At 41.1% G+C, this 14008-nt stretch overlaps 1 protein-coding gene across 4 annotated transcripts in view; it reads left to right on the top strand.

Moving 5' to 3' along the window:
* Positions 1-14008, top strand: part of LOC131219018 (suppressor of RPS4-RLD 1) — a 140992-nt gene that overhangs the window by 97309 nt on the left and 29675 nt on the right. For all 4 annotated transcript variants that reach the window (XR_009157955.1, XM_058213982.1, XM_058213981.1 and 1 more), the window contains exon 15: positions 8754-8960. Coding sequence is in view for 3 of the 4 variants with exons in the window: in XM_058213982.1 (XP_058069965.1) it covers positions 8754-8960 (207 nt within the window). In the remaining variant the exon portion in view is untranslated. The remainder of the gene's footprint in view (positions 1-8753; positions 8961-14008) is intronic.

A 14008-nucleotide genomic window follows, 5' to 3' on the forward strand; every position in this document is an offset into this window, starting at 1 on the left:
GAAATGACTTATTCAGTGTAATTGCTGATGAACTGTGTACTCAGTTTTGGGAAGATGTCTGGTTTTACTCATCGCCCATGTCATGTTTTTTCCTTGTCTCTTTCATTTAGCAGTAAACAAAGTTGTTATGCCTTCCAAAGTCTATAATAGGGTTGGATGTCAAGTTTTTCGGTCTCTTTGCTTCAAAAGGGTATTACTGGATGATGAAATTGAGGATTTTATTCGCCTCTTGGTCCTTCCTTAATTGTTGCAGTCTAAGAGAAGGGGAAAGGGACTTTTGGAGTTGGACCTTAGTGAGAAATGGGATCTTCTTAGTCAATTCCTTTTACCCTTTGTTATTAGGGTTGGTGAGGGTGCATTCAGTGGCTCCTACAATGTTCTTTTGGTCCTCCTGGGTTAGTTTACTTTAGTTGGGTGGTGGGAAGGGATAAAGTCCTCAAGATCAGTGTTCGAAATATCGGTATCGCACTATGTATCACACCCTTGGGATATAGATACGTATCAGTTATCGCATGGGATATATCGTTTGTATTGCATAATTTATCGCACTTTTTTGGGAAACATGGGGAAACATTGAGAAAATGGTTGAATTTTTTAATGAAACTTTGGGGATTATTAAAAAAGCCCTTAATACACACTTTTAAATCATAACATCTCAAAAAAATATATGCACATAATAAGTTTCCTTTGTATAGGGTCCTAAGCTATGCGATGTTTAACTGAACTAATGCAACTATATTTAAATTGGATGCATGATATTTATAAATATATCATAGTCATGTATGAAAACACAACCAATTCATTGAAAAGCAAAAGAAGAACTGAAGAAGTAAAATTTGAGAAATATGTATATCAATGATGGGGACTAGTTGTGGTCTTGACCCAAATAGAGTTGCGCGGTGGCTCGTAATCATCATCTTCATCTCGATGGGGCTGGGCATAGTACTGCCGCTCCACAAATCGATAATATTGTGCCCAGGTCATAGTAGAGTGGTACCAGTTAAGATACTCCCTGACATAATGCTGGTACTCATCCTCTCCAAACTGAATTAATACGCCCATCCGTGGGTACTGCGTAATCGTCACAGTCTGTAACTGATATAGATCTGGGTAGGGCACATATGAAGCTCCTTAGTATCCATATTGTTGGCCATATCCATACTGCTCCTCATATCCTTGCCCATATGCAGAAGTGAACTCCTGACTAGGGTTGAAAAATGATGTGCCGTAACTGCTGGAGTCACTCGTCGTATATCCACTAGGTCCATATCCATGCCCATACTGTGGCACAGAACTCGAACTACTCTCCTGTGTTTGTGATCCAAATTCATGTTGTGGCCTACAACTCGAGCTCCCCTTCTTTGTCCATGATCCAAATCTAGAGCCACCTCGCCTGTCACGAACGCTTGTGTCCCTCATACATTTTGCCAGCAGTTCCTCAAATTCTGAAAGTTTATGAGTCTTCCTTTTCTGCAGTCGCTTTTGATGCGTGCATGTCTTATTGTAAACAAGACGGGGTCGTGGTTCTCTTGGAAGAGAACCATGGTCAGGGTCCTGCATGGAATGATCGAAATTCTCCTCCCCAGTGAAAGGGCTAAGAGGCCTCTTATCTTGACTCTCACCCGCGTCGCCACCATCCCCGTCGCCATCATCATCATCATCATCCTTACTGTAATTAGAGTCATCGTCACCCCCTTATTGCCGCCATCATCATCACCGGACTCATTCCCCACATCACTCTGACTCAGTCTCGGTGTCAGACAATGTCTCCCCGCCACGTGTCCCATGTGATAGTGACTGCCGCGGGCTGCCCTCCGGCATCCTGGTCAATGGGTCGAATCCCTTTGCAGGAGACCTTTGCTGCTCCACATGTGCATTAACATCAATCCCTTGTGTCTCTGCTTTCGCTGCAACATGTGGCTTTGGTCGCCCATCTGAGTTATCAAGTCATCTGACCTAACCCACTGGTAAACTGGGCCATCCTCCACATCCTCAACATATGCATGTTGTCCGACCATCATCAAGTCTAGTGGGTCTTCCTGCGCTTTTCTTCTTCCTTTCGTGTGGAGCAACCTCTCTCATAACTTCATATTGTAGTGACAATAGACTAGCTTCTGAAGCCTCTCATACCCTAGTCTATTACGTTTATTTGTGTGGATGAGGGAGAATGTACTCTAATTCCTTTCACAGGGTGACGAGAACACCGTCTGTGCAAGCACACGGACAACCAGTCGTTGTAACGTCTCGCAGTCAGTCTCGTACATGGACCACCATTCGCCTGCATATCATAAGATTCTTTCATTATTTTAGATTTTCCAAAATAATATAACAGTTAAGTTTACCGCAGTAACTCACATGCCATCATGGTGTTCCTTAACTTCATTGTAGGGTGGCATCCAAATATTGTAACCGCGTCGTGGAATTTAACAATCTGTTGATGGCATATAGCAACCAGAATAAGTATTGAATGGTTGAGATGAAGATAATGAGAATGTAAGTGCAGAACATATTTACCTCACTACCAAAGGTGCCTTTCCTCAAACAGTTGGGGAATAAGTGATCGTACACCTCATGTACAACCCTCTTTAACGAATTATCTTCAAAGAGATTCCGGCTGTAGTGGTATTTGGGATTCAGGAAATACATTGAAGACCAACATATACACGTTAGTTCAACCCTCGTTTATTGTTGCATATGGAAAAAAAAATTCATATATGTACTTACCAGCCTAATGTAGTGGGTGAGAAAGCGTCTTTTCCCAACGATTGTTTATTATTGCATGCACTCACTTATATGCATCGGGAGCTTAGCCATGATGGCCTCTTTCATCAGTTGTATGGACGGATACAGTGACCCCATCGATAGATTTGTCTCATTGTCCACCATCCTCAACACCTCATAAATGGGCTCTAGATTACCCACAACACCGTGCACGCGATCCCAAAATGAATTTCCCAGCACTAGTTCCTCGATGTGGTAGGTCACTTTCGTCAACCTCTTTTTCCATTCTTCGTAATCATTAGAGGCGAAAAGCTCTCGTAACCCCTGTTTGTGTTTGAGAAGGCTACTTAAGGCGATATAATTTGTGGCAAACTGCGTCGCCTCGGGGCGCACTATATCCCCACCACACCTTTCGCACATCGCGGCTAATAACCAGGCGTGGTTGTATACGAAGTTTGTGATAAGCCGTGCATTAGTAATTATGGTCTTCATTGATGGCCTATCTTCGATCGCCTCCAGCATGAGATTGATGCAATGGGCTACGCAGGGGGTCCAGTACATATGATACTTGTGCTGAATATCTTTCCTCGCATTGACAAATGCACTCCCATTATCCGTAACAAACTGCACAATGTTTTTCCTCCCAATATCTTGCATGACGTCGTGCAATATTTTGTAAATGTAGTTAGAATATTTAATCTTACTACTCACATCTATATACTTTAGGAACACCGCCATCCCCTGGAATAGACCATAAAATTTATGACCGACATCTTCGTTGCTCTGGTCCAACCATCACACATGACGGTGTAGCCGTACATCTCCCATGACTGCTTATACGAATCGACGTATGTCTTCATCTCTGCATGTCCATCATCCAAGTACTTCCCCATGATCTGTGCGGGTGTGAGCGGCTGCACACCCTCACCCCCACGCTGCACTTCACTTATCATATTTTTGAAGTGTTGGCTTGCTGCGGCATTCGCAGGGATTTGATCGTATATAAAAAATTTCGCTATAAGTTTTTCAACTTTTTCCCGCACATCCCTTCCACTAAACATCTCCTTTATTTTCTTTTGTGTCCCTTCTGCCTTTTTGTACATCCTCGGATCTGAAGGTAGATCCGGCACCCGCATGCTACTACTCTTGCCCATGCCCCATATTCCTTCCCGCCTACTACCCTCTCCTGATCCACCCCTAACACTCCCCCCTGCTCCACTCCCCCCACTCCACTCTCCCCTGCTCCACTCCCCCTATCACGCTCATGGATAGACCCATCAAATCTAGGCCTACTCGTGTCCTACCTCTTATCCTGATCCCTCTCCCACTGATCCCGCATGGACTCTTGAACTGCGCGTTTGTAATTGGGATCATCATCGCCATCGAGATCTACTACATCCACCTCACCTACATATGGTGGCCGCCCCAACTCCTCCCTAATCTCCCTCTCCCGTGCATGTCGTTCATCTTTTGACTTCACATTTTTTTTCTTTCAATATGGTCCTCATCTGTTCTCGCACATCCTGTGGGCACTTAGGGCAATCCACAACATTGCAATACCCTCCTGCTAAATGCTCCTTTAAGCGGGTGGTTACCCCTCCACTCCTCGATACATGGCCACATAAATTACAAATACTCCCGAATCGATTATCGGGAATGGGCCGACTGTACGTCCACCCTATATCAGGTTGTCTCCCTCCTCTTACTCCTGACATATTTTATCTGTAAAATAATATTTTATCTATCCATTGAGATTTTAGATAGTGCCAATATCAGATAGATCCACCACTCAGATGGGCCACACCACATGGAACAATGGGAATTGATGCCAACAATAGGTTAGTAATTAGGGGCCACCATGATGTGGACCTTCAATCAAAGCCATTAATCAGGTGTAACTCACTAAAATAAAGAGAAGGTACAAAATTCATCCTGATAAAAGAAACTCAGGTGGGCCTCACAGCGTGAATTTATCCATTTGGAAGAAGTTTTACATTGTTCCCATTAGTGTGGCCCACAATAGTTTTTTAATCAGGCTTATATTTTGTATGTACGGATCATAAGATGAACGGTGGATTTTACATTTACAGCATGTTTCACCCTACAGAGCTATGACTGTTTTATTCCCAGCATGTTTTCACTTCATACAGGTGTGTACATGAACATATCAACAAGTTGGATGGAAAGTAAATGACTTGGTGGACCCTGAAGTGACGTCACCAAGTTCTGTAGGCCCACCATGATGTATGTGTTGTATCCACACCGTCCATCCATTTAGAGAGATCATTTTAGGCCATGAGAAAAAAGAATGAGTTAGATCCAAAGCTCGAGTGGACCCCACCACAGAAAACAGTGGAGAGAGTGATGCCCACCATTAAAAATTTCTAAGGGCCACAAAAGTTTTCGCTCAAGCTGAAATTTGTTTTTTTCCGTTCTTTCATGTCTGTCTTAACTTCTAAAGAGGTTGGATCTCAGATAAACATCATAGTGGACCTTAGGAAGGTTTCAACGGTGGGCGTCCCTCTCCTCACTGTTTTCTGTGGTGGGGTCCACTCCAGATATGGATTTGACTCATGCCTTAAAATTATCTAGCCAAATGGATAGACGGTGTAGATACAACACATACATCATGGTGGGCCCCATAGAACTTGGTGACGTCAATTCAGTAGCCAGTCTGGCTACGCAACATGTTAGTGTCTAATTCGCGTCCTACAAGTCCGCGCAGGAGAACTCCCCCTGACACCAGTCCCGTGGCTGGTGGTCGATGCTCTGTGGACCCCACCATAATGTATTTGTTTCATCCATTCCGTTCATCCATTTTTACGGATCATTTTAGGGATTGATGAAAATAATTATAGGGATATAAATCTCAGGTGGACCACACCACAGGAAAACAATAACGATTGGATATCCACCATTTAAATCCTCCTAAGGCCCATTGTATTGTTTATTTGACATCCAATCTGTTGATTGGATCATAAAGACCCAGATGAAAGGAAAAAATAAATATCAGCTTGATCCAAAGCTTTTACAGCTCCCAAAACATTTTGAATGGTCAACGTTCATTCAACACTGTTTCCGTAATGTGCTCCACTTTATATTTCGATATGCCTCATTTTTTCTCTCATAACATAAAATGATCTATAAAAATAGGTGGACAGAATGGATGAAACACATACATCATGGTGGGCACCAACCACCAGCCATTGGTTGGTGCCCGTGGGAGTAGCCAATCCGTTTCCTTCGCGTGGCTCTTTCAGTACCCCATGTGTCCTGTATAAATTTTGTGGGGTCCATCGTGATTTATGTATTTTATCCACTCTATCCATCCATTTTACCAGATAATTTTAGGGCTTTAACAGAAAAATGAAGTATACATAAACCTCAAGTGGACCACACCATAGGAAACAGTGTGAATTGAACATCTACCATTGAAAATTTCTCGGGAGCCACATAAGTGTTGGATCAAGCTTGTATTTGTTTTTTTCCCTTCATCCATGTTTGTGTGATCGTATGAACAGGTTTGATGAGAAATAAACTTGACTGTGGGCCCTAAAAAGGTTTCAACGGTGGAAATCATTATTCCAACTATTTCCTATGGTTTGGTCCACTCGATCTTTGGGTATGATTAAATTTTGGGCTCAACCGTTAAAATAAGATGGAAAAACTGATGGACGGCGTGGATAGACCACATACATTCACGGTGGGCCCAGTAGAGTTTACTCAGTACGATAATAGCGTACTGAGTAACTCAGTACGCAATCCGATTTCATCATTGACCGGGGACAAGCGACGTCACCAAGTTCTGTGGGTCCCACCACGATGTATTTTTGGTATCCGCACCGTCCATACATTTGAAAAGATCATTTTATGGCATGAGCCAAAAAATGGGTCAGATCCAGAGCTCGAGTGGACCCCACCACAGAAAACAGCAGAGAGAGTGACGCACACCATTACAAACTTATTGAGGGCCACAGGATTTTTTGATTAAGATGATATTTTACCCGATCTGTCCATCCATTTTACCTGATAATTTCAGGGCTTTAGCCCAAAAATAAAGCATATACAATGTTCAAATGGGCCACACCATAGAAAATAGTTGAATTGAACATCTACCGTTGGAAATTTCTTGAGGGCTACTTGGATGATTGGATCATGCTTATATTAGTTTTTTCCCTTCATCCACGTCTGTATGATCTTATTAACGGTTTGGATGACCAATAAACATCACCGCAGGGCCGAGAAAGGTTTCAACGGTGGAAATCAGTATCACCACTGTTTACTGTGGTATGATCGTTTAAAATTCCTAAATTTAGGGATCAATCCCTTAAAAGATGGGAAAACAGATGGACGGCGTGGATAGACCACATACGTTAAAGGTGGGCCCAACTGAGTTTACTGAGTACGATAAGAGCGTACTCAGTAACCCAACACGCAATCCGATCGGTTTTTCACCCATCCGCGTCCCTCTCCTTCACTTTCCCTCTCCTTCACGCACGAAGGGTTTCACTTTCCCTCTCCTTCACGGGTTCCAGACCGACGTTCTCTCACTCCGGAAGGAAGGGTTCCTCAATCCGGCCTGATTCGTCGCTGGAATCTCCGATAAATCCCCACCGACATGCTCCAATCAACGAAGAAAGAGGGAAATTGAAGAAAATAGTGAGAAAAATGGAAATCTTACTTACCTGTCGAATGGCCCACCTCCGATCACCGCTACATCCTACGGGTACAGGTACTCTCTGATTTCTCTTATTATTATTATTATTATTTTTTTCTGATTCAAATTTTATTTTTATTTTTTTTAATTTTTAAATTCTCCACAACCCCGCATCAGCTTTTTATGGTCGTTGTGGGTTGTTGGCTACAGTGGGACTCGTGAGTCCCTTGCAAATGTGGTCGTAAGTGTCCGTGAGTATGTTTGTCGATATCTGACAATAATGGAGCCGGAAATTGTGCGATATCGACGATACATCGTGCGAGATATGGATTTTGGGTTTTTTTTGTATCTTCCGGGGGTTATCGGATGGGTTTCGTCTCGCTGGGGGCCGATAACGATAATATCGGTCGATAGTATCGATATTTAAAACACTGCTCAAGATAAACACTTGCAGAGCAAAAGCTTTATAATTCCCAATATCACTATCCTTTGAATCTGTGGTGGGGAGACCGTGGAGCACCTCTTCATGTATTGCAGGCTCACTTCAGAGCTATGGTGGAAAACTTTTCGATCTCTTTTAGACTGATTGGGTATACTTGGTTACAAATATTCATCCGTCCAAGCTTGGCGTGGAGGTTGTAGGGGAATTAGAGCTCTATGGAGAATGGTTTTAAGACTCGGACGAGTCTGTTACGACTCATCTGAGTTGACTGGGATTTGGTACTACCTGATTCAGTTTGATACCACAAGTCACCCCCTTGTGTCACTCCTGGCTAGGGTGAGTCAGGCCTATTCAGCCCTAACTCATGCGAGCGGTGACTCAACGCAGTGCAATATGAGTCAATCCTAGTCTCGGTGTCTTTCAACCATACCATGGAGTCTATCCCTCTTAGCTGGTCTCTTCTTGGTCTGCAAGGAAAGAAATAAGAGATCCTTTCGTAACAAAGTTGAATCATCTAGGTAGGACTTTCGAAGACCTACCTACCTCATGAGCTTCCTGTTTCAAGGTGTTCATTAATTCTTCTCGGATGTTGACCTTTAGGTGCTGGTGAATTCTATTCTCTCCTTGGAAACTACCAGAGAGAATATAATCTATACAAATATGCTATGATGGGTCACAAATTGCTTACATTTAAATTGGAATGTTCACCCAGAGCGAGTACCACTGCTTGAATTTTAGATATTTGTTCACAATGTCATCGCAGCACTACTGTAAGATCTTATTAAATGTGTTTACTTTTGAACTGATTTTAGTTCACATAACATAAAAGTTGCATTTCATCTCCAAGAAGGTTCTAGTATTTAAGTTATGAATGTTGTTATCTTTTTTGTTTTCCCTTAAGCATGAAGTTTTCTTGTTTGTTTCCCACTTCAGGAATACTGGTGCAAACGGTTACACCCAAAATATGTCTGTGAAAAGGTTTACAGGCAACCTCCTCTAAGAGAATCTCTGAAAAAGGGTCGGCTCAGAAAGCAAGATGTTATTGTCACAAAACAGAAGGCTACTCTTCTACAGGCTGCAGACCTCATTGGCAAGAAGATTCAATATAATTGCAAAGGTTTCATGCCTAATAGGCGTCAGGTAAATTTTTATTTTTCATTCAAGAACCATTGTTGAAGTATGAGTTATCCTTATTTGAATTTGTTTCTTGGGTGCATTTGCATTTACTATTAATAATTTGTTGGTTAGTTCATTCTATTCATACATTTGCAAGGTAATCTTACTGTTAAATTTGCTGATAATTACAATTCCTTTGCAGATATACCTAGCAGAACTGTTTCCAATTTAAATTTTAAGCTTTACTAGTTTTGATATCAATAGTCCAAGCCTTGTTTCGGTTTAGTTTCGGATCACTGTGACTATGTCGATTCATCTCAGGTTCTTTATATAATACCATAAGTAAAGAAACTTAGGCTTGGACACAGGACTTACTTTTGTTTTGAGAGCTTTAAGGCTCCTTCAAGTTGACTTATGTGGACTCAGACTACTCTATAATTACTACAGACAAAAAATTTTAGTCCTTAAAGTTTCCATTAAGTCTGTTCTTTGTTGTTTGAGTTAGACTTCTTCTATTCAATACTTCGGTGGAGGAAGGAAAGATGATGCATACTAAGGGTCTGTTTGATTGGCAGTGAAACATGGTAAAAGATAAGGAAAAGTTAATTTCTGCTGCCAATTGAATTCATTGGAAATAAGAGGATTTTGGAAAAAAAAAAGAAGAGCCCGTTTGATTTGCAAATGTTGTAATGCAGGAATTACAAGGGGCCTTCTTTCCTCTGTTTGATACACATGGTAACATATGCATTTCAATGAGAAATGTTATGGTGCACGACAACAACATACTAAATCTTAAGGACCACATATGGATTTCTATTTCGCATATGTCACAGGCATTTATGGATGATAGAAATTGTTCATTCATTGGGGTAAATTGTATGGCATATACAGAAAAAAGATAAAAGAAAAAAAGAAGTAAATAAATAAATAAATTGTGATTGGACAATCCCAACAATTGTGATCTGATGGACACATTCTTTACATGGTTAGTGTTGTTTGATCAATGTGATATTTGGTCTGCGAGTCCTTATAAGATGCCTTCTTATGAATGAACGGTTCAGATCATCAGATACATGTTGGATTGGTCTTGGAAGAGGGAAGAGGAGTGGCTTTAGATATAGATCCTCATTACTATAGTTAGAGATAATGGTAGCTTTAGATCATGGTTTTGAATATCGGTATCGGTGGGTGCATCGGCTCGGCCAAAAAATTATACGACACAAGCGTCGTGTATTGATATCAGTCCATATCTTCTTCTTCTTCTTCTTCTTCTTCTTTTTTCTGTTTTTTTTTTATATTATTTTTTTAATTTTTTAAGACATGCATGTGATGGTGTATCAGACCATTCTTTGATGAGAATATTGTATGTTGGTTTGACTTGTTGAAGGTTAACTAAATTTGCTCTAATTGAACACAAATCAAGCATGATTTGGTGAATTAGGGCCCATTACATTGAAATACAACAAAAAGTAGATGAAAATATCAAAAAAGAAAGTGAAGATTTACCATTCTCTCTTTATCTTTCCCATAATGGCGCACTTCGCTTTGATTTACCGAAACCCATTCAAATCATTTGTTTTGACCTCAAAATGGGTCTAGATCTAGCCTAAAATGAGTTTTTAATCTTTCTCCATGGTTTAAATGAAAAAAGAGAGAGATGTAAGTGAAAATTTGAAAAATAAAAATAAAAATTCAATAATGGGCTTTTCTATGCACATTGGTTTGTATTGGCCTGTATCAGTGCCAATATGCCCTGTCGGCCGATATAGACTGATACGGGTCTCTCTCTCTCTCTCTCTCTCTCTCTCTCTCTCTTTTCTAGTTTCTAGTTGATATGGCCTTGTATCGCATATTGTCTCATGTCAATATGGATACATTACGACCGTATTGGCTGATACGATACCGATATTCAGATCTATGCTTTAGATATAGGTCCTCATTACTATAGGTAGAGTTGGCAGTAGCTATTTTTAAAATCGTGACACCAAAATCACTATTGGGTGTATTCACTTTTCTGCGCCCAAATGACGCATGTTTCACATGCTAACAAGGCCCAAGTGTTAGTGGATCCTTGGGAGGGGTATTTTTGACATTTCCCTCATGAAAGGGTGGCTTTTAGGGTTAGTTATGTTGGGGTGAAGAGAGAGCTACGATTTTTGGTTGTTTTTTGAGATCCTCCAAGAGAGAGAGAGAGAGAGAGAGAGAGAGAGAGAGAGAGAGAGCTAGTTTTTTGCTGTAAGTTCTCTCCATCCCTGTAATCTTCTTTGAATAATAGATTGATAGTCGCTTTGTGTCGTGGTTTTTTCCTGCAATGGGTTTTCATGTAAAAATCGTGTGCTCTCTGTGTGCTTTTGGTTGGATTTTTGTTTTCTCTGGTTTGTTTTAATCCAGATTAAGGTGCTTCAGCAGGGCTGAATCTTCAATAAATGGTATCAGAGTGAGGTTGGTTTGTTAGTCTGGATTTGAGATATGATGTCAAGGGGATCGAATGTGAACTTCGAGACAAATTCATGGGTAAAAACAACTTTCAACTATGGAGATTGAAGATGAATGCCATCCTAGTTCAACAAGGGCCGCAATATGCACTCCTTGGGAAAGAGCATCGTTCGAAATCTATGAAGGAAGAAGATTGGGATGAACGTGATCAAAGGGCAATTAGTACAATTTAATTATGTTTGGCCGATGAAGTCTTTTACAATATCATATATGAGATGACTATTGTAGGTTTATGGGCAAAGTTGGAGAGTATTTATATGACGAATTCTCTTACCAATCATCTATTTCTAAAGAGGCAGTTTTATACTAAGAAAATGGCGGAAGGGTTGGATCTATCTGAACGTATTAAAACATTCGACAAACTAGTTTGCAAGTTGACGAGTGATGAGGTGAAGATCGATGAGGAAGACAGACCTAATTTTGTTGACATCTCTCCCCAAGTCATTCAAATATCTGGTTAATACTCTTTGCCATAGTAGGGATACTTTGGACATCGAGACTGTTATCGCAACCCTTTAGTCGAAGTATTTGCAACAGTAGAGCGGCGGTGAAAGTACCTCTACAGATGTGTTATTTTCTCGAGGAAGACTATCTGAGCAAGAGAAGGGAAAACTGCAATTAGATCCAAGTCAAGAGGTAATGGAAAGTTGAAGTGTTGGAATTGTTAGAGGATGGGACATTTAAAAAAGGTTTGACAGTTTCCCAATGTTCGGAAGGATGAGAAGTCAGATGATTCGCCGAAGGAAGCTAATTCAATTGAATCTGGTGAAGGTTTAGATGGTTGTGATGTATTGTTGGTGACCAAGACCAGGAATGGATCTTAGAAACGGGGGCATCGTACCATAGGTGTCCTTGTTAGATTCCTTATTCCTGCTCTCCCTTCCAAGTATGTCTTGCACACCTCTTCTCATCTTAAGAGGTGAAGTTTTTGCTTCACTTCAGCCCTTAGCTATAGAAAATCCCATCACAACCACCTTACACAAAACTGACATTGGTTGTTTGAAAAGAGGCAGATAATATAGTGGTAAATTCGACCAAGTGGCCTTGATCAACTTAGGTCTACCACCCAGTGACAGATGTCGAATTTTCCACTTGGATAATTTTGCTTTCGACCCTTTCTTCCGTAGGTGCTTTGCAGGATTGCCAATACAGAGCGGAAGCCTTAGGTATGATGATGAGAGCTATCCTGTCTGGCACTCGAAGACCCCCGCTAGCCTAGCCACCTCTTCCGTAGAAGTAGAAACCACCAACATTTCACTCATAGAGACATCCACTTTTAAGCTGGAGACCACTTCTAAACATCTCACTAGTTTCATCAAATTATCCATCATTTCTACCTTTGCATCCTAAAAGATGGTGACATCGGCAAGGTATTTCATAATAGTAGCGTCAACCACTGCCTTAAAAAAAAAAAAGAAAAAGAAATTTTTTTTTGGCCTCGTAATGGGCCGTTACGAGTCATTTTTCCGTCATAGCCATTACATAATGGTAACGATGGTAACCGTCGCACATTACGGGGTTGTGACGACCATTATGGTCATTAATCGTTTTCTAAATACCATGGTCGACAACGAACCGAAGATGCAAAATTTGTAAGCCAACACACCCCACCCTGAAGCCTCTAATTAGACTTGTTGATTGGCCCTTGGCCTATATCTTACTCAATGCCTCTATAACCACTACAAAGAGATATGGGATAGCGGGTTCCCCTAGCTTAGGCCTCTCGACGCATAAAAGAATCCCTTTGTGGAACCGTGTATTAGCATTGAGAACCTTGTCAATTGGATACTCCTATATCCAGATCCTCCACTCAAGTCCACTTCCCAACATATGGTTGAGAAACTCACCCAATCATATGCCTTGTTGATGTCCAACTTGCAGACAATATCCCTCTTCTTTTTCCTATGATGATGAGAGTCAAGGCACTCGTGAGCAATGAACGCGCTATCTATAACTTGTCTTCCTGCTATGAACACGCCTTGAGCATTAGAGATCACCTTTTCTAGAATTGCCCAAGACCTTGTAGCCAATTTTTTTGCTAAAATCTTTTAAGGGCCCCTAATCAGACTAATATGCCTAAAATCTCAAAGAATTTAGCTCCTTAGACCTTCAGAACGATGGCTATGAATGAAGCACCCAACTCTGACGAAAGACAACCTCTCTTGCTAAATTCGGTTAAAAAGTTGAACAAGTCCCCTTAAAATACCTCCCAAAAGACTTGGAAGAAAGCTAAAGGAAAACCATATGGGTTGAGGGCCTTGTTACCCCCACAATCCCCAATGCTGCCGTTTTGATCTCTTCTGAGAAGAGGTTTTTCAAGATCTTCTGCATCCATTGTTGAAATTTGATTGAATGAGAGGTGGTTTAATTGGGGCCTCTCCCAACTCTTGTCCACCAGTAACTTATATTGCTCAATGGTTTCCCAAACTTGGTGTTTGTGCTTTACCTGTTTACCTTCCAGCGTCACACTACAAGTTTGATTGTTCCTTGCGCTTGTGCTTGCAATACTGTGGAAAATTTTCGTGCTTCTATCTCATTCCTTTAATTATATTGCTAGAGATTTGTCTCTATTTGAT

This window comes from Magnolia sinica, chromosome 11 (genome assembly GCF_029962835.1).
Source record: "Magnolia sinica isolate HGM2019 chromosome 11, MsV1, whole genome shotgun sequence".
Lineage (NCBI taxonomy): Eukaryota > Viridiplantae > Streptophyta > Magnoliopsida > Magnoliales > Magnoliaceae > Magnolia > Magnolia sinica.